Genomic DNA, 22279 nt, shown 5'->3' with positions numbered 1-22279 from the left:
GTTTCATTCATAAATAGTTGAAAGTTCCACTGTATACTATTCTGATGATAAATCTAGTTTTTTCTTGATAATTTAGGGAAATGTTCAAGTATTTACAGTGCCACTTATTGCTGTGATCCTATAGATGTAAAAAGTTAAGCAATCAATGATGTATGATGTGAGTTCCTTTTAAAAAAAAAAAAAACCTTGAGGCTGGGCATGGTGGCTCACACCTGCAATCCTAGGACTCTGGGAGGCCAAGGCGGGTGGATTGCTCAAGGTCAGGAGTTCAAGACCAGCCTGAGCAAGAGCGAGACCCCGTCTCTACTAAAAATAGAAAGAAACTATCTGGCCAACTAAAATATATATATAGAAAAAATTAGCCGGGCATGGTGGCGTATGCCTGTAGTCCCAGCTACTGGGGAGGCTGAGGCAGTAGGATCGCTTAAGCCCAGGAGTCTGTGAGCTAGGCTGACGCCATGGCACTCACTCTAGCCCGGGCAACACAGCAGACTCTGTTTCAAAAAAAAAAAAAAAAAAACCTTGTATTTCAATGTGTTATTCAAAAATCTAGACTGTTAAACATAAAAGAACTGGTAAGAGACTCCTTGTCTGACTTTTGCAGATACATTAATTAGAGTTTCTCAGACTTGACCTAATGATGTCTCCTGCTAAACCAAATTAATGATTAGGGAGACATAATAACTAAATGCAATGTAGTACTCTGGGTTGAATTCTGCAACAGAATGAGGACATTAATGGAAAAACTGTGAATTCCAAATAAAAGTCTCTGGAGTTTCATTAATAGAAATGTACCAATGCTGGTCTCTCAGTTTTGACTAATGCACCATGATCATATAAGATGTTAACAATGGGGTAAATTAAGCTAGAAGTATACAGGAATTCTCTGTGTACTATCTTGTAATTTTTCTCTAAGTCTAAAATTTGCCTAAAAGCTTAAATTTAAAAAATAAGCATAAGAGGAAATAAAATGAGTAAAAAACAAAAGAAACAGACAATAGAAACACAGAATTATCAAATGTAGACTTTATCAAATGCAGACAGATATATATAAATATAGACTTACTATGTTCAAAGAGATAAGAAACAAGATTGAAAATTTTGGGAAAGAACCGGAAACAACTAAAAGAACCAAATGGCATCTAACTGCAGATTGTTTTTAAGCTGAAAGGGGAAAATTAATATCCATATAGCAGCAAAACCAGACAGCACCTTGATTTGGCCATCAAAATGAAAGTAACTAACGAATGACAGAAGAACACTGTGGGCCCTCAAGAAGAAAACAATATACATTTACGTAACATTCAGACTGGAAATTTAATTATGGAAAACATTAAACAAACCCAAAATTAGGAACATTTTATTTTTTAAGAAAAGAGAGATAATTTTATTCCTCAAAAATACCTAGAAAGGCTGAAAAACTGTTTCAAATTAAATGAGATTAAAAAGACACAACAATTAATGTAGTACCTTATCCTGGACTAGATCCTGGAAAGGAAGGAGGACAATTCTATAAAGGACATTATTGGATTAACTAACAAAATTGGAAAACAGATGCTAGATTGGATAACAATATCAGTGTTACATTGCCTAAAGTTGATAACTATACTGTGTGGTTATGGAAAAGAATTTGCTTATCGTTAAAAAATATACATAGAAGAATTTAAGAGTAAAGGGGCATGATATATTTAACTTACTCTTAAATGATTTTTTAGAAAGTGAGAGGTAGTTAGTGAGGGAGGGAGACAACAAGTATGTATGTACAGAAAGGGGATGATAAAGCAAATGCAGTAAAACTCAGTAGCTGTGTAAGGTTATATGGAGTTCTCTGTACTGCTGTTGCAACCTTTCAGTAAGTCTAACATTATTTCCAAATTAAAAAAAAATAAAGCAAATGGAAGTTCTAGAACTAGAAAAAAACATACAAAAACTAAAATTAAGACCTAAATATAGTTAAGAGCAAATTAGTAATAGTAATGCCTTGTGAAGTTTAAAATATAGGTGAAAAGAATCTAAAGCTCTTCCGTTGTCCAAGAAGAGGTAAAAATATAATTAAGATTAAACTTTGATAAGCTAAGGATTGATGTTTTAATCTTTTGGGTAACCACTTAAAAATTTACAAAAGAACATATAATTTCTAAGTTATTGCGGGAAATAAAGAATAATAAAAAATGCTTTGATCAATGCAAAATAGAGAGAAAGAAGCATAGAACTGGTAGGACAAATAGAAACCAGACAGCAATGCGTTATATTTAAACGTAAATATATCAATGACTGAATTAACACAGACCAAAGTCTTCCTTCACAGAAAAAAATTTGTTTGAATGAATAAAAATAAAACCTAACTATATGCTATTCACAGCATAAGCATATAAAAATGTTGAAAGTAAAAGAATGAAACAAATCATACTTTTCCAACAGAAATTAAAAGAAAGCTGGAGTAGCTATAGTAATGTGAGACAAAGTCAACTTTCAAACAAAAGGTATTATTAGAAATACAGAGGGACATTTCATAATGGTAAAAGTCAATTCACCAGGAAGATATAACAATTCTAAATCTGAATGTACCTAAATAAGACAGCTTCCAAATACATAAAGTAAAAACTGTTGGGAACCACCAGGAGAAATAGATAAATCCACAATCATAGTGTATTATTTTGTTACACCTTTCTCAGCAAATAATTTTTAAAAAATAAAGATATGAAATATTTGAGGACCATCATTAACAAAATTGACATACACTGCATCCAGTAACTACAGGATTCACATTATTTTCAGGCACATCTAGAAAATTCACTAAAACTGACTAATGATGAATTGTAAAAGCAGATCTCAATAAATATCAAAAGAATACAAAATAGATTCTCTGATAACCGTACAATTAAGCTAGAATTCACTAATAATAAGTGAGACACAGTAAGTAAGAAATATATATTTTGTTTCTGCCCCATTTCCTAGCACAAACCTCTAAAGCCTTTAGAATTTCTGAAGTGATAAGTGGTTTTTTTGTATGCTAATGAGATGATTGCTAGCTGGAGGCTCCAGTATATAGCCTTGGAATGGGGGCTGGTTGCCAATCCAACCCTGTGAGTACAGCCGAACTTTCAGCCTCACCCTCTGACCTCTGCTGAGGAAAGAGGGGTTGAAGTTTGCAGGGCAAATGACTTAATCAATCATATCTACATAATAATGCCTCCATGAAACCCCAAAAGGATGGGGTTCAGAGAGCTTCTGGATTGGTGAACACGCCCAGATGTTGGGAAGGTGGCACACCCAAAAGGGGCTGGAAACTCAGTTCCCCTTACCCCATACCTTGTTTTCCCCATCTCTTCCATCAGACTGTTTCTGAGCTGTATTCTTTTATAATACACCAGTAATCTTGTAAGTTAAGTGTTTCCCTGAGTTCTGTAAGCCATCCTAGGAAATGATCAAACCTGAGGAGGGGGTCCAGGGAACCTGATTTGTAGCCGAGTCCAACAGAATTTGTGGGTAACCTGAAGACCCATCACTTGTAATTGGCACTGAAGTGGAGGGCAGTCTTTAGTCTTTTCTGAGTCCACAACCTGTCAAGTCTGTGCTAACTCCCAGTAAACAGGGTCAGAATTGAATTGAATTGTAAGATATCCAGTCAGTGTCTGCCAGAGAACTGAACTGAATTATTGTAAGAAAAAAGCCCCCATATTTGGTGGCTAGAAGTGTTAGTGAGAGTAGTAGAAGAAAAAACAATTTTCCTTTAACTGATGTAGAGGAGTTTTTTTCCGTTGCAATAAGATAACCAGGAAATCATCAACTGTTTGGAAATTAATAAGTACACTTTTAAATACCTATGGATCAAGAAGAAATCATAATGAGAATTATAAAAATATTTTGAAATGAATGATAATGAATATACTACTGTAACAGAGGTAAAGGCCTGAAACAGGGCAAATGTATTACAAGTTGTCTTTTTAAATCTCCCCCCACTCTTTTTGGGAATTAAAACCTGCATTCCTGCTGGAGGCCAGTAATCAGAGGGGCAGAGGCGTGTTCTTTGTTTACTAGTATCTTAAACCACAGGAGATGGTTCAACAGGAATTGTCCAGGGCAAAGGTCATGAGATCACTTCACTGGAGATAAGGCCAACCAGGACCACCAACCCTAGTTAAACAGCAATAGCCTGAAGCTGAAAACTCCCTTTAAAAACCCTTTATTTCTGCTTAAAGGTGGGGACCATGGTTCTTTAAGACAAGATTCTACCATCCTCCTCATTTGGTGGCAAATTAATAAACTTCGCTTTCCTTTTCCTCAAACCACTTGTCCTCATTCTTCATTCAGCCTCGGGGACAAGTACCAAACTTTTGGTAACACTACCAATGTAAATTTATAAATTGCAGAAAACTTAGTAAATTGAAGAGATTCTGAAGAATACAATGAAAGTCTACCACCTGTTAACTAAAAAAACATTCTAGTACATTTCTCTCCGATATTTTCTACCAAATAAAGTACATATAGTTTTGTTTTATTTACTTTAAAAGCCTAAGACTCACAACTTTGTTTTTTAATTAAAAAAACACACACACTTTAGAAACTTTATTTCAATGGCTATCAAAATATTCAACTTATATTTCACTTTCTGTATAAATCTTTGGGTATCATTCCTATTTTTACAGTTTTCCTCCCCAAAGAGTACCTAGGACCTCAATAATTTCACAGTAATTCAAAAAATAAGTTTAGATGTGGAAGGTTTTTAATAAGTATATGCACAGGCACACTACTCTCCCATATATTAGAAATAAATATTTTTCCTTCACAAACTTTCCCTTTACCTGAATGTTCCTGCTAAATATTCAAGTGCTCCTATCTCTTAAAAAAAGAGTATGACAGCTTATAAAAATATAAATTTTCTTTTTGTCTAAGTTAAACCATTTAATAAATATATGAAGTGTTACAGCATTAATTCAAATCCCATTTCTATTTCTCAAACATTACACACAATAAATGTAGCATAGTCACTTACCACTTGATCTGTTTTTACGACTTGATTTCCCACCAGTAAGAAGCATCTTGAGACTATTCCGAAACATGGTTATGCTATTCTAGCACACAACTCTAAAAGAAAATACAGGAAAGTATGTTTAAGAAAACTTGACTTTCTATCCAAAATACTACTAAGAAATTAAAATCCACCATAAAGAATTAACTGTTTAAATATGTAGTACAAAATTATACCTATATGATAAAAAAGACCATTAAACATTCAAATAGTTCCTTAAAAGTATACTACTTTGACTATGCTAAGAAATAAAGGTAGATATTACTGAGGATACACATAAATAGAAAACATAATTAGGTAGCTATAAATACAGTCTACCTCTCACTTGACTCTCCATTACTTAGATAATTTTCCCATATTCCTCACACATACACAAAGATTCTAGAAACTTATAGCACCTGCAGATTTTCCACTGGTCAAGCCATCTCACAAGACTACTGATAAACATGAAGCAGTGCCTATCCTCTCTATGTCCCACTCCTATCAAACAAAAACTCTTCTGGCCGTGCTTTGGATTAGATCCTCTCCCACCTTCTCAAGGACTTTTATCAAAAAGTCATCTTTGTTTTCTCTCTTCAAAACTTTAATTTTTCTCTCTACTGAATCATTTCAATCATAACATGAACGTATTTCAGTATGTTCTACCCAGTAACAAAGCCCTCTTCCTTACGTCCCCCATAGTTCAATTATTGCTCCTATATCCTTGCTCTTCTTCAAAGCAAAATTGCCCCAAAATGCTGTTAGTACTTGGTGTATGCATCACATTGAAGAGGGTGAATATGAAGCAGAATACAGGTCAACAGAAAATATCCAAACCAAGAAACAGAGAGATAAAAGTTGAAAAATACAGAAAAGCATATTAGATGCATATGGAACCCACTGAAAAGTTCTAACATACATATTATTGGTATGTCAAAGGAAAAGAATGTGAATATTAGGAAGAAGCAATATTTGAAGTCATACAGCCAAAAGTTTTCTAACATTAACGAAAGACATGAAGCCACATCTTAAAGCCTGTTGAGCGTGAGCAGAATAAATACAAAGCTAAACACTAAGCAAATCATAGCCAAAAGGCTAAAAATCAAAGACAATATTTAGAACAGCTAGACAACAAAATAAACACATTTAAAGTAGCAACAATAAACAGACGGACAGATAATCTTTTTTAAATGGAAATGGTAAATGGCAAAAGACAATGGAGTGATACTTTAAATTTCTGAAAGAAAACAGGTGTCAATCAAGCTATCTATTTTCAGTTAAAAATATCCTTGAAAAATGAAAATGAAATAAGTAATTTCAGAAAAGAAAAAACTAAGAATTCATCACTAAAAGAAATACTAAAAGATTTCTTCCAACAGAAAGAAAATGATACTCAAATAAAAAGCATAGAAACACAAAAAGGAAGAGCCATAGGAAGTCTAAATATGTTGGTAAGCACGAATGAACAATGAGTATAAAAATAACAACATTCATAGCTTGTTAATTTTAAAATATATGTAGATTTATAATGCAACAACAATTAAAAAAGGCAGGAGTAGAGTAAATGGAATTAAAGTCTCTAAGATATCTGTATTATCTAGCAATAACAGAAGTAATAATTTATATTAGACTTCAATAACTCAAAAACTCATGTAGTGATCTCTAGGATATCCATTAAGAGCTAACTCAAGTTCAGGACCAGCCCAAGCAAGAGCAAGACCCCATCTCTACTAAAAATAGAAAAATTAGCCAGGCATGGTGGCCTGCGCCTATACTCCCAGCTACTTGAGAGGCTGAGGCAGGAGGATCACTTGAGCCCAGGAGTTTGATGTTATACTGAGCTATGATGATGCCACTGCACTGTAGCCAGGGCAACAGAATGAGACCCTGACTCAAAAAAGAAAAAAAAAAGCTAATTGAGGAGATAAAAAGAATAATTAAAAATATTTGACTAAACCAAAGAAAGGTAAGGCATGAGAGAAAATGTAGCATAAACATGCGGATAAAATGTAAAACATGTACTAAGATGGTAGATTTAAACTTAATATATATCCATTATTATGTTAAATACTCTAGAAAAAGTCTATATATAATATAGACACAGAAAGACTGAATCTAAAATGATGCGAAAAGATACCATTCAAAGACTAACTAAAAGGAAGTTGGCATAACTATGCCAATATTAGGCAAAGTAAACTTAAGCAATAAGCATTACTAAAAAATAAAGGCATTTCTTAGTAATTAAAAAGTCATACCAACAAGAAGATATAATTCCAAATCTGAATGGACCCAATAACAATGCTTCAAAATATATAAAGCAAAGGTATACAAAACTAAAAGGTGACAAATCCACAATCATATGGAAGACTAATACATCTTTGTCAACAGCTACCAGATCAAGCAGACAAAATATTACTAAAATATAGAATATCTAAACTACACAATAACTACAGACATTTTTTGACATCACATTGATATATATGCATATATACTTATTTTATGCTCTTTCAAATAAAAACTACACACAAAACACCAAAATGGACCACATACTGGGTCATACAGTACAAACAAATTTGAAAGGACTAACGTCTTTCAGGGTATATTCTCTGAATACAATGCAATTAAGCTAGAAGTAAATAATTTTTTATTAAAAACTTATTTAATTGGTTTACAAGAGGGCTACAGACTACGTTGAAACTAATCTTTGTACAAAAGGTATAAAAAAAGTACCCCAAAAAACCCAAGGACAAAAGGCAGGAGGAGAGACAAGGAAGATAAAAAGGAGCAGAAAGAAACTTAAAGACAAGAGATTAGCACCACACATACACAAGAGCAGGGAGAGGGGTAAAGAGAAAGATGAGACAGCATTTAAAAGTATTTACCCACACAGACCTGGTGATAACTGGATTGGAACCAACAACAAACACAGCATAATATACATATTTTTTTAAGAGACAGGGTCTCGCTATGTCACCTAGGCTGGAGTGCAATGGCACAGTCATAGCTCACTGCCTCCTAGAACTCCTGGGCTCAATTGATCCTACTGTCTCAGCCTTCTGAGTAACTAGAACTACAGGCACATGCCACTACACCCAGATAATTTTTCTTATTTTATTTTATTTTTTTAGAGACAGGGTCTCACTGTGTTGCCCAAGCTGGTCTTGAACCCTTGGCCTTAAGTGATCCTGGAAAAAATTATTCACGAAACATATATATAACATAAGACTTCATATCCAAGATATAGTAGCCTCCCCGCCTTATCTACAGTTTTGCTTTCTGTGGTTTCAGAAATCATGGAGAAAATTCTAGCAATTTTACAGTGAAAATAAGCACATGCTTATACTTAATGTATGATTCCACCCCTACATATTTCTCAAGAGAAATTAAAACATATGTGCATAATAAAAAGACCAATACAACAATTTTCACAACAGCCTTATTTATAATAGCCAATAACTAGCTCAGGGGTCTATCAACAGGAGACTGGATAAACAAACTATGGGATATTCATACAATGGAATACCACTCAGCAATAAAAAGGTATGAACTACTTATATATTCAACATAGATAAATCTCAAAATATAATATCCTAAAGAACCTTAAATAGACGTGTATACACTGAATTAATCCATTTATAACAAGTTCAATAATAAAGTAATCTATGGCAGAAAAAAATCAGAATATGGTTGTCTCTTGGGAGTAGATATAGAGATTAACTGAGAAATGGCATGAGGAAATAGCCCAGGATGATAGTAATATTCTGTGTCTTGATGGAATTTGGGATACAAAGGTGCATGCATTTGTCAAAACTCAGCAAATATTCACATAAGATTTTCTCATCATGTTGTATATAAATTTTACCTCAAAATAATAAGATATTATGCTCTGCGATATTCATGTTTAAATATTTATGGGAAAGCATACAGATGTCTGCAATTTACTTTGAAATGCACCAAAAAATAAGGTGGATTGATGAGTTGATGGACAGAGCTATGGAAGGCAGATATGTGATAAGGTAATTATAGCAAAATAAAATGTTAACAGTAAACTCTAAGTAGCAGATATACATGTGTTAACTAAAATTATTTAAAATTTAAATAATTGAGGTGCTAATAGCTCAGAGTCACTCCCCCATTCTCCAGAGAATTACCCTTGGCTGACTGGAACCATCTTGCCCAGAAAGTCTCATGTCTCCCTACCTCAACCCTGCAGAGATTCTCAGCCAATGACTGATTAATAACGGGATACAAAAGACCAGATTCTTAACTCAAGGGGAAGATAACTTTGTGGCATGATTTATGCTCCAAAATCCTCACCCATATCTTCTTATGTTTCATTTTTCTCCAAATACTTACCTCTAAGTGATATATTATATACCTGTTTGTTTTACTGTCAGTTCACCCACTAGAATATAAGCTCCAGGAGGAAATGGAAGTTGCTTGTTTAATTCATTGCTACAATCCTAGAACTGGAAAATAATATCTGATACGCTGGAGGTGCTAAATAAATATTTCTTAAATTTATCAACTGTATTTCTTTTATTTGTATACCACTGTCCACATCAAATCCCTTGTAGAGAAACCTGGTCTTTATCCTCATCGCCTAGTTTTCAACACTTCTTGAGTGAGTAAATGAATGAGTCGATAATTGAGCAAAGACTTAATTCATCAGATTATTAACCTAGTAAAGAAGTAAAGGGGTACAATAAAAGTAAGTTTCAATGGATGAGAAAAGGTTTTGTTTTTTTTTTTCCGTGAGTCATTTGAGAATGAGAGAAAAGGTCTTGAATCAACTACAATAATAGGAAATGCCTAGTGTGAATGTACACTAGGGGTAGTGAGAGAAGGGCACGAAAATTATAGGCATAGTTAAAAATTTTATCTGAGGGAAAACCAAGAAAATTCTAGGCATGATTTGAACTACTGCCTAACTCAGACCCTCATATTATTTATGCACAGTTCATCAAAGTTTCAAAAGGGAAAAATGTATGAGCATAGATTATTATTATTAGAATAGCTATTGATTATTTAAAATTTACTAAGACTAGGAGTCAAAAAGAATAAAAATCTCACATGTAAACCCAAGATAATATCCTACAGGTAATTTAAGTAAAAAACTTTGAGGAGTGGAATAAATTAATTTATAATGATCACTTTTTGAAGAGTATAGAGATTTTTTCTTTGCTAGTCCTACATTTTATAAATTATTAAATGTATAAAGAATGAAATAAAACATACTTATTTAATGCTACTCATCTCATAGTTACATTTTGATAAAATGACTTTCTTATTCAAGTTAACATGTTGATAGAAAATTACTTATAATAATATGTTAATATAGACACTCCACAAAGTGAAGCTAAGTGGGAAAAGGTAGTTTGATCTAACTGGCAATAATACATGTCTAAATTTCATCCTACTTTTTCAAACTTTATATCCAAAATTTAAAATGTTAACTCTCTCAGGAGAAATCACTGGATAAATTTCTGGCAAGTGAAATCTCTGGACAGGAAAATAAAAACCATTCACAGGCCCCCAATCATTTTTAATTGTCTTATAATTAACTGATTTTAACATTATGTTATCTGCATTGCCTCTAAGCTTTTGTTTGTGACACCTGTTCTAAACCATTCAAGAGAAGTATTGACTTCTTAATGACTCACCAAGGCTAGAGACTCAATATCTTATTTCAATGTCATCTTCTACTATCTTGTTAGTGGACAATCAATAATAATTTTCAATGTTCATCCCACCTGCATATTTAAAGCACTTTTCTTACTCTGTTATTTTTTAAAAAGTGCAATATCGCCTTCATACAACTGTTTATGTAATTAATTATGTAATCAAATTAACTATTAAGTACTTCTGTACTATTTTGATATTTACGGTATTGCCATTCACTTTTCCATTCCATTAGGCAGCTTTTTAAAAATCTCTTTTTCTATATCCTTTTCCTGTTTAAATGGGTTGATATTATTTTTTATTTTCATTTTTGGTTTTGTAGTGGATTAACTTACTCTTATTTTTAGCCTGGTTTCCAATTTGAGAAATAAGTTTCTTGACATTAGAACTATGCCTAATAAATAAATTATACCATTAAAATGCTTTTAAAGTTCTATAAAGACTGAAGAAAATGTTTCAAATACTAAGAAAATTAAAAGATAAGGAAAAGTAACATACTAAGATATTGCCTATAGACCTAATTACAAAAATAAGAATGCAAACTGATCCAAATGATGAATTTAGTATCTCTATAGTCAACCCACAAAATCTTTTATGATTCTCTCCACAATATTAATTTGGATATTACCTTCAGAGAACTCTTGAATACAAAACTGTTGGTATAATTACAAAAAGTAAGCTATATATATTTAAAGTAAATGCTACCCATTTTCTATCATTTTTCAACTTAGAGTTTCTTTTCAGGGAAACTTTTGTAGGGGAACAATACAAACACACACTAACACATTTAATAAACATGTCAAATAAATTTTTAAACACTACAGATAAGGACGCAATTGTTAATGATGCAGACATAATGGAAATGTTGGAATAAAGTAGTAATATCATTTTATAATACATAGTTACAAAGGAAGAGATGCTAAACAGTTAAATGTACGTCTGATTTTTTAAATGCATGTTTGTAAAATATCTAAAAGATAGCATAACTCCTTATATAGAAAACCTAAAGAAAACATGGCAGAAGTACATCATTAACGACTATACTTATTTAACGTTTAGCATATGTTTATCCCATTAAACTGCAAAAGCTAGGTCACCACTGAAGACATAACAACTAGCACAGTAGCTAGAACATAAAAGGAATTTAGTAAATATTTGTTGAAAGCATGAGAGACTCTAAAAAGTGGAATCATAAATATTCTCAAAAGAATAAATAAAGAGAGAAATGGGGAAGAATGAAAGAATTTAAAAGAGTGTGTGTTATATATAACCGTACTGGGAGAGGTAAATAACCAATGACAGATGCAATAGTGTGAATTGTGAGTACATCACACAGAAAGATAAATCTAACATGAACTGAGGCTTTAAAAAGTAAACACTCTATGTTCAGGAAAAAAATTATAAACAATAATGGGATCAGGCCAATACAAGAAAGACAAATCATTTGTCCACTACCTGGAAATTGCATGTTTTCCCACCTGTGAAAGGCATATTGATGGACCAGTATATTATCAAGACTGGCTTTCTTTAAATGTTGACTGAGACAAATTGCTAAATGCCTTAAATATATTCCATGAAGTAAGTTTGGAAGTACTTATAATTAAAGATAGCAGAAGGTAAAAATATATTAAGTATGGAATGTCTGATTTCCTTAAATACTAAGTGTGACAGTTGGTATCTCTGACATTTCACTTTGACACTAGTTATTTTGGGGTTTTGTTTATTTGTTTTGTTTATATTGTGAAGGTACATCCTCATTCTTTCAAATAGACGTTTTGGCTTGTGATTATCTTTCAAATTTTTTTAAGAGCAATTTTTGTGAAACCATGGATAAGTCAAAAATTTGTATTATTTAATATGAGTTCCATCGTAGAACCAATATAGTGCAGAAAGCTCAAAATATCAACAAAGTGTTTGGGAAGGGTGTGGCTAATGAATGCACAGTACATCAATGGTTTGAGAAGTTCCACTCTGGTGATATTAATCTTGAAAATGAGCCATGTGGGTGACCTGAAACCAAGGTGGATAATGATGAGCTGAAGGTGGTAGCTGAAGCAAATCCATCTCAACCTGTGGGTGAATTAGCAGCAAGGTTTGATGGTACCATTCCAACAATATTGGACCATTTGAAACAAATGGGCAAGGTAAAGAAGCTGGATAGATGGGTAACACATGAATTAACAAGCATCAGAAGAGAAAATTGTCTTGAAGCTTGCCTTTCTTTGCTGTCACAACATAAAGGCGAACCATTTCTACACCATATTTTTACGTGTGATGAAAAATGCATTATTTTTGACAATCGCAAGCATTCAACACCATGGTTGGATAAAGATGAAGTGCCAAAACACAGTCCAAAACTGAACATTCATCAAAAAAAGCTGCTGGTGTCTGTTTGGTGGTCCAGCACTCGTATTAGCCACTATGGCTTCATGAAACCTGATCAATTTCAGTGGACATCTACTGCAACCAATTGGACGAAATGATGAGGATCCTTGTGATTAAGCATCCAAGACTGGTCAATAGAGACAGGCCAATCCTCCTGCAAGACCACATGTTGCAAAAACAAACAAATAACAACAACAAAAAACACTGCTCAAACTACAGGAGCTGGACTTGGAAACTCTCTGTCATCCACTGTATTCACCAGACCTTGCTACCAACTGACTACCACTTCTTCCAGGCTTTGGACCACTTCTTCCAAGGAAAAATATTCAATTCTCAACAAGCTGTGGAAAACATCTTTGGTGATTTCATGGCCACTCACTCTCTAGGTTTCTTTGCTGCTGGCATAAGCAAGCTACCATTAAAATGGCAAAACTTCATCGACAGTTTAGGCACATACTTTGATTAATTGTACCGTTTCTTGTTTGAGATATGATAAACTAAACTTTTGATTCAAAATTGGACATTTCATATTTAATGGCCTAATACATATGGGAAGGACCAAAAGAAGTCTAGTGTATCTGCTAAAATATAAAGCCACCACAAAATATCTACTCATATCAGAACTTCTCTCAACAAGTTACATCTAGAAAAGTCTTTGGATTAAACAAAATTATCTGAGTCGAGACCAGAAATAATCTCTGATAGTTTCCCTAACAGATAAATTTTGAACAGCATTGAAGAGCTTCAAATCATGCAACCTCATTCCAGACTGGAGGGCACAGGAAGGAATGTGGGACAATTAATAACTGAGTCTTATCTTGAGTTAGGGAAGTAACTGATGGTAGGCTCCAGACCCAGCCTTGTATGTAGTACAAGTACTGCTTAAATTATAAATCCTCACCTATACAAAATTTTTAAGCAGGTTATGTACTGCCTTCCCCTTTCCTCTCCTTCGAAGCTCTTTCAGACAGCACCTAAACTGCCCTGGGCCACCTGGTGGCCAGTATTGGGAGCTGGCTGACCCAGTATGTCTCTTTACCTCAACACCCTCCCCGAACCTTCCTCCCCATTAGACTAAGTTGTCTAACTTCTGAATTTCAATGAAATCAAATATTTCATAACAGATAGTCTGTCCACATAGATTTATAATTCAGTGAGTTCTCAATCCATCTCAGATTCTGGATCCTTATACTATGGGCTAAGCATCAGTATGTCCCTATTTTGTCTACTACAGTTGCCAACATTTTCTGAGGCCCTGCAGGCTGCCCTTCCCAGGAAGCAATGTGAGCTTGTCAGACAAGATAACAGGATTTATAAAAATCTTGAAAAAATGGCATTACTGTTCTACAATGTTCACTGTGAAAAAATATGAAAAAATCAGAAGAAAATGGAAATGCTAGATTAATCTAAAAGAATGATGCAATATTGAAATAAGTGATCATTATTTCATCTTCTTTCAGCTTTCTTATTGCTTTGCCCAAAGTACTGCATCATCTTTCAAGAAGATATAAAAGAAGTTTGGACACACCAGCTTTGTGCTTTTTTTGTTTTTGTTTTGTTTTGTTTTGTTTTGTTTTTAAGCTCTCAAGGGACACAACTGAGGATACAGGAATTTTTATTTTCCACCCAAGATGTCAAAGAGAAGAATACTGCCAGAAGAAGATGAATCACAATTATTAATCTATCAGAAGATGAATGCAAAAAGACAGATGGCAGTACTCCAGACTCTAATGATAAAGGTGAAATTGATCATATAAGGGAAATCTCAGACTATGAGTCTTCAGATGACCACATCCTTGATGAATTTTCTCAAACTCAAGAATCGATGAGTGAATCCTAGGAATGCAAGGTTGATTCAACATATGAAGAATCAATGCAACATCCCATATTAATGAAAGACAAAAACCATAACAATAACCTCAATAGACACAGAAAAATCATTTGACAAAAGTCAACACCCTTTCATGATTAAAAAAAAGAAGAACACTCAACACCTTAGAAACAGAAAGAAACCTTCCTCAGTCTGATAAAGAGCATCTACTTAAGAACCTGCAAACCTGCAGCTAGCATCAGACCTAATGCTGAAAGATTGAACATTTTCCTCCTAAGATGGACAAGACAGGATGTCCACTCTTACCACTTCAACACTGTACTGAAAGTTCTAGCCATGGCAGTTAATTAGGCAAGAAAAAGAAATAAAAGGCATCAAAGTTGGAAAGGAAGAAGTAAATCTGTCTGTATTCACAAATGACATGATCTTATATATAGAAAATCCTAAAGAATGCACCAAAAAACTATTAGAGCCAATAAATGAATTCAGAAAATATGCAGGACACAAGATATACATTTTTTTAAAAAATTTTATTTCTGTACATTAGCAATAAACAATCCAAAAATGAAATTTAAAAAAATTCCATTTACAATAGCATCAAAAAGAATAAAAAACTTAGGAACGAATTTAACAAAATTAGCAAAACTTGTTCACTGAAAACTATAAAACATTGATAGACATTAAAGAAGACCTAATTAAATGGAAAGACATCCATGTTCAGGGACTGGAAGACAATATTGTCAAGATGGCAATATTCCCCAAATTGATCTACATATTCAACATAATACCAAAATCCTAGCTAGAAATTGAGAAACTGACCCTAAAACTCATGGAAATGCAAGGGACCTAAAATAGCCAAAACTTGAAAAACATGAACAAAGTTGAACAAAATCAAATAAAGTTAATAAAGGTTCCCCAAAGGTGTCCACATCCTAATCTCCAGATTTTGTGAATGTGTTACCTTACATGGCAACAAGACTTTGCAGATGTGATTAAGTAATAAATTAAGAACCTTAAAATATGAAGATTATTCTGGCTTTTATTTAGGTGGGCCCAATGTAATCACCAAGGTCCTTAAAAGATAAAAAAGGTCAGAAGAGTCAGAGGAAGAAACATGATGAAGAAAGTAGACATCAAAGTGGACATCAAGTAATGTGGCCACAAGCCAAGGAATGTGGATGGCCTCCAGGAGCTGGAAAAGGCAAGAAACAGACTCTCTCCTAGAGCCTCCAAAAGGAACATAGGTATGCCAAAAACTTGGTGTTAGCCCCATATGAGACCCATTTCAAACTTGTGACTTTCAGAACTGTAAAAATAACATATTTGGCTTCAAGGAAAACTACTTTCTGGCTGACAAAAAGCTGTGTGGAGAGCAAACAGCCATCTTGCAATCACAGGGCAAAAGCCACCCTCAAGGATAGCAGAGAAGTACAGAAGGGCCTGTGTCCCTGATGGCATCATGGAACTACCATAAACCCTGAAATGCCTATATCCAGATTTTCTGTTACCTAAAGACAAAAAATCCTATTTTATTAAGCCACTGCACTTGGGTTTCTGTTACATGTAGCTGAACCCAATCCTAACTAACATAGTATGTATGTAAAACGACCTAGGAGAAAGATCCAACAACTGATCAGTAAAGACAACTATTCCACAAAACTTTTCACTTAACAGAATGTGTTAAATTATTCATCAGTAGAGCAATGAAACAGTGGGATGTCAACTAATATACACACAAAACCCAGTTGTTAAAAAATAAGTATTATATTCATTAAGATAAAAATTTTATCAGTAGAGGATCAAAGAATGAATAGTTTTAATCAAGAAAGGTGTCCTTGATGAGGTAGAAAGAAGTAAAAAATGTAATTAAGTGAACATTGTTATTATTATAGCTTATATGTTCACACAGTAGTATTTACAGAATATCCACACTACAATACGCAAGCTACTGTCCTAAATGCTATGGAATGAACAATATGAATTTGAGACAGCTGTTGAGACGGAAAATAAAGGTCAAAATAAGGGGGACTGGAAGGGAATAAACAAAAGTAGAACTAAGGATTCTATTTCGAATAAAGTAAAATTTTAAATGAAGAGTTAAGGAAGGATCAGATCAAGAAATAGTTGGGTTTTTTTTAAATAACAGAACTGTGACCTTGAAATAATAGATTACAAAATGACAGTCAAAAGAGAATACTACCAAGACAATTTTCTGGAGCAGGACATAGAAAAAAAAGAGTGACATGAAGTGGGTAAAAGAATCATCAGAGAAAGTGTGAGGATAGACCAAGACAGAAACAGAAAATAAAATCAGAGATTAAAAAAAAAAAAAAAAGAGGGATAAAGCTTTAAGGACAAAGTTTCAGTTAACCCATGTACAACTTTAAACCCCACTCATCTATACTTTGCCAGCTCCCTCCTAAAACCTAAGGAAACTTATTATTATCACCTTTAAATATTTTCCTTTACAAATTATCCCAGTTCTCCTCTTTAACATTCTCCCTTTTCTTCTCCTTGTAAGTCCTGCAAGATCTATTAGAACCTTATTTTCTCTACCAATTTTTCTGGAAATCTTCACATGCATTCACAACATTAAAAGTAATTGTTCCAGATGTTCCTCTGGCAAAACTTGCAATTTATAGAATTCTATCAAGGGGATTAAATGAAGAATCACTACAAGTTCTCTTCAACTTTTTTAATAAAGTAGGAAGAAAAGTCATTAGCTGAGAATAAGAATGGAAAGAAGTATTAGAAGTGTGAGATGAGAGGAAGAAGTATGAAATAATCATCTACCCATTCTCCCACCTCCTAGACTAAGGACATACAGCATGATTACATGGCAGCATTAGGGTCCCACTTGAGGTTTGTGATCATGAATTTAAAATGAAACCAATCAGTAAGGTTGTATGCTTTCCATTAACCACATTCAGCTTCACAGGTACAGGCAAGGAAAAAATGGCAGGTTGAATTTAACCAAAAATGTGGTTTTGGTTCAGCAAGGACAATGAATCAAGAAAGAGAAAATGGTGTCAAGGCTAGGTATGTTTAGGGATAATCATGATTGATTTAAGCTGAGTAAGGAAGGGAACAAGGATATGAAGGGGGTGACACAGTGTGAAATGGTGGTATAATCAATGGATTAGAGGTCCTAGTGGGGTTAAAGGATTATTGGACTCAGGGTACTAGAGGGAGAAAGATGGAAAGATACAGCAAGTGGTGGCCAGACAGTGGGATACATGAAACTGAAATTATGGAGGGGTTGCAGTTATTAGTCAAGATTTAGGGTATGAACACAGAAGTGAATGATTGAGGTAAACCGGAAGACAAGACCACTGAAGGAGACAAATTCAAACAACTCAAATATCAAAATGTTGAAAAAAATATCTACATGACCAAAATTATCTAGAATTAAGATCAAAAATAGTATTGGTAAGAGAAGAGTGGGCTTTAATGAACCAAAAAAAAAAAAAGGGTAGTAAGGGGGAATCCTGTATAATAAAGAATTTGGCTGACCTTTCTCCCCTGTTCCTGAAAGGTAGTCTCTAAATCCTGGGAATTTCCTGAGTGATAAAAGTATCTTTGTTATTAATGGTGGGCTCTGATTATTTATATTAAAAGGATGAGCCCCAGTAGGTCTTTAGTCTATGAAAATGAAATGACTCAGGAAGGGGGCTGGCTATGCCAGAAAGACCAGCCATGTGATTAAAGAGTTGGGGCTTTGAGCCATGGGATACCAGCCTGACCAGGATGGGGAGAAGAGCTGAAGACTGAGTTCAATTAGTGGCCAATGATTCAATCAATCATGCCCACATATGAAACATCAATAAAAACTGTGTTTACACATCATTGTTATACATCATTGTGCCAGGAGGGTGATGCATCCTGACTCCACAGGGAGAAGACACCAGAAGCTTCGCGTCTGGGAGTCTCCCAGCCCTTTGTGTGTCTTCTTTTGGCTGATTCTGATTTATATCCTTTATGTCACAATAAAACTATAACCAAACATATAGCGCTTTCCTGAGTTCTATGAGTTGTTTTAATGAATTATCAAAATGGAGAAATTAGTGAGAATCCTCAAATTTGCAGCCATTTGGTCAAAAATGAGGGTGGTTCTGTGATCGCTCAAGCGTACAGCTGTTGTTTGAAGTGAGAGTAGTCTTGTGGAGGACTGTGCCCTTAACTTGTGAAGTGTAGCCTAACTTCAGGTAGTCAGCACCAGAAATCATTGCAGAGAATGAACCAGGAGATACAGTCAACAGTAATAATAAGGGGTCGTAAATAATATAATCTGATAACACGAGATTGAAAGGTAGAGAATTTTAGGGAACAGAGCTACATAATCTGAAAGCTGCAAATGGAGAGTAAAGAAGACATCTGCTCTATCTATAAGCCCAGAGGTCTGAGAGTTATGGGAAGGAAAAAAAAAAAGCTGGACAACGATGGCAGTATCATTTGAGAGGGCAGCAGGGGAAACAATGTCCTCAGAAAAGATAAAATCCCCAGAGCACTCCAAGTTTTATAGGTTGTGAAGATGAGGAGGAATGAGTGAAAAAAAGTCACTAAAATGGAGCACACAATGACACAGACCAACCAAGATAAAGTGGTATCCTGGAAGCCAAGACTTCAAGAAGGAAAAAATAATCAATTGTATCAAACAATGCTAATAGGTGAAGTAAGACAGAGAGTGAGAAATGACTACTGGATTGAACGTAACAAGCAGTTTCAGTGAAATGCTGGAAAAGAGAGCCTGAGCAGAATGGGCTCAAAAGAGATACGACTTTTCAGCACTCTGGAAATCAACCAACGGCATGCAACAAAGTACCATTTATTCATGAAAACTACTTAACTTTAGTTAAGAACAATGCCAGCCTGTGGCATTTTTACCTGGGGCTACTCTCATTCTCCCCAATTCCATCCCCAAAAAGCAGTTTACCAGGGTGGTACAGGTCATATAAACCAGCAGCTTTGCTGCCACTGCCAAAAAGGACTTAACTTGGTTTGGAGCACTATCAGTTTAAGTAGCCATCTCAGTGGCAACAGGGAGGGCCAGCATCTCCTGAGGTTGTAGTCCTGTTCGGAGCAAGCAATGGACTAATTGGATCTGAGGACTTTACAGGAAGTTCCAGGTGATGAGACAACCACAGGAGGTTGATAATACCTCCATATACTCCAGGCACTGATTTTCCACAAAGCTGCCAAGACAATTCAATAGAAGAAAGGATAATCTTTTCAACAAATGGTATTGGAGCAATTGAATATCTGTATAAGTAGAAAAAATAAACTTAGATCCTTACTTCACACCATACAAAAAAATTAACTCAAAATCATCACAAATCCAGTAATTCCACCCCAAGAATCAAACCAACAGAAATTAAAACATATGTCCACACCATGACTTGTATATAAATGTTCATAGCAGCATCATTCATAAAATCCAAATACTAGAAACAATCCAAATGTCCATTTAGTGAATAAACAAAATGTGATATATCCATACAATGGAATACTCAGCAATAAAAAAGAATGAAATACTTATATATGGTCAACACAGATTATCCTCACAAACATTATGCTAAGGTAAAGAAGCCAGAAGCAAAAGACTACATGTTGTAAAACAAAATAAAACTGTATATTGTATGATTGCATTTATATGAATGTCCAAAAGCCAATTTATAGAAACAGAAAGCAGATCAGTATTTGCCTAGGGCTCAGGTTGGGAATGGAGGCTGCAAATAGGCTCAAGGGAATTTTTTTGGGTGATGTAAATGTTCTAAAATTGGATTATAGTGATAATAATTGACTTGTACACTTACAATAGGTGAATTTTGTGATAGGTAAATTTTACCTCAATAAAGCTGAGGGAGAGGGAGAGAGAGAAAGAGAGAATGAATTGAGTGTTTTATGTTTTTTAAGTGAACAATTTTTTAATCTTTAATCCTCAAAGATTAAAGAGGACCAAATGGTGAGTGTGGATACCATGACAGAAAATCTTACCTAACCGTACTCTCATTCACAGGAATGAACAAACCCAAACACAACAAAATTCAAATTCTCATGTAATTGCTACAGTGAATGTAAATGAACTAATCATTTTATCCTTTAATCGCACATAAAAGGGAATTTACATGGCAGAACAAAAGATACACAAAACTTAATGAAAACACAATTCTCTTAAATTTCTCGAACTTATTTTTAAAAGATGCAAAATGCACTTGAAATGATTAAATGACTTAAGCCGATTCTTTCTTTTTTATTGCAAACTATTTTATCATCAGCTTAACCCCCATGTATGGTATTCAAAAAGAACACAGCTTTTGAATCAGATCACTTATGTTATTAATAAAAAGAAGAAGTACTAAAATTAGGAAAAGGCTGAGTTTCTTTTGAAAAGAATCATCAAGTAGCAGTATGTACAGAGAAGGAATACTAATTTTGATTACATTTTCCCCCTTACTGTTAAATATACAACCTGTAAGACCTTTCAAAATAAAATACCCACATAGGATAACTTTAATAAGAAATATTCAAACCAGAACTTGTAAAAACATAAAGCAAGAAATTTACTGGGCCAATAAAGTCTTAATTTTTGATTATTCAAACATTTGATTATGTGTCTCCTTTTGTAGACTCCAGGATCTCTCTTTTTGGTCCCCACAGTTAAGAAACATTCAGCTGATTGTGCTTTTGAGACAACCTGTAATAATTTCATTTAAAGGAGAAACATTTTGCAATACAATGATAGACCAAGAAGGAAAAGAAGGTGGGTGGTCTGGAGAAAATTTAAATGAGAAAAACATAAAATTACCAATTGAAAATAAAAAGTTTTTTCCCCCCAAAGGAATGCAGCATCCATTTCACTTAAGATTAGAAATCCAAGTTAAAGGCACTAGGATGTACTCCTCACTAAGAACAGACTCTCAACTACATTTATTGAGCAGTGTGAGTCCACTGCAAACAACCTGCTTGCTGGGTGCTTCCATGACACTCTTACATAGAAACATAATATAAATTAAACAAGTTTGAATCCATTTATATTGTAATTAGTTTTATAAAAATATCCAGAGTTGTTAATAAAGTACCAAGAAAAAAGAGAACCTCAGGGAGAGGACTCAGATCCTTCCTACAAGGTCACCCTTCTATAGTTTCCTCTACCTCCAGAATGACAGTCATCTTTGAACTGTAACCTATATAATCTTAGGAATGTAGCACATTGCTGTGGTGACTATACCCAAATGCCACTTTTCATTATAAATAGTTATGAGACATGTTATAAGATTTCAAGGCTTATTCTTAAAAAGGTAAAATAGGTGCAGCTTTCCTTTAAGAAAGTCTTTATTTTATGCCAGACACAGTGTACCATTCAAATTTTG

General features: G+C 34.1%; 1 protein-coding gene across 1 annotated transcript in view; it reads right to left on the bottom strand.

The window, feature by feature from the left end:
- TANC2 (tetratricopeptide repeat, ankyrin repeat and coiled-coil containing 2) overlaps window positions 1-22279 on the bottom strand; it is a 289785-nt gene that overhangs the window by 249091 nt on the left and 18415 nt on the right. Inside the window, exon 2 of the mRNA XM_045525947.1 lies at window positions 4997-5088. Within this exon, the coding sequence (XP_045381903.1) occupies window positions 4997-5063 (67 nt within the window). The 5' untranslated portion in view covers window positions 5064-5088. The remainder of the gene's footprint in view (window positions 1-4996; window positions 5089-22279) is intronic.

This window comes from Lemur catta, chromosome 15 (genome assembly GCF_020740605.2).
Source record: "Lemur catta isolate mLemCat1 chromosome 15, mLemCat1.pri, whole genome shotgun sequence".
Lineage (NCBI taxonomy): Eukaryota > Metazoa > Chordata > Mammalia > Primates > Lemuridae > Lemur > Lemur catta.
The sequence above is the reverse complement of the archived record's forward strand: the minus strand, read 5'-3'. Positions and strand labels throughout refer to the sequence as shown.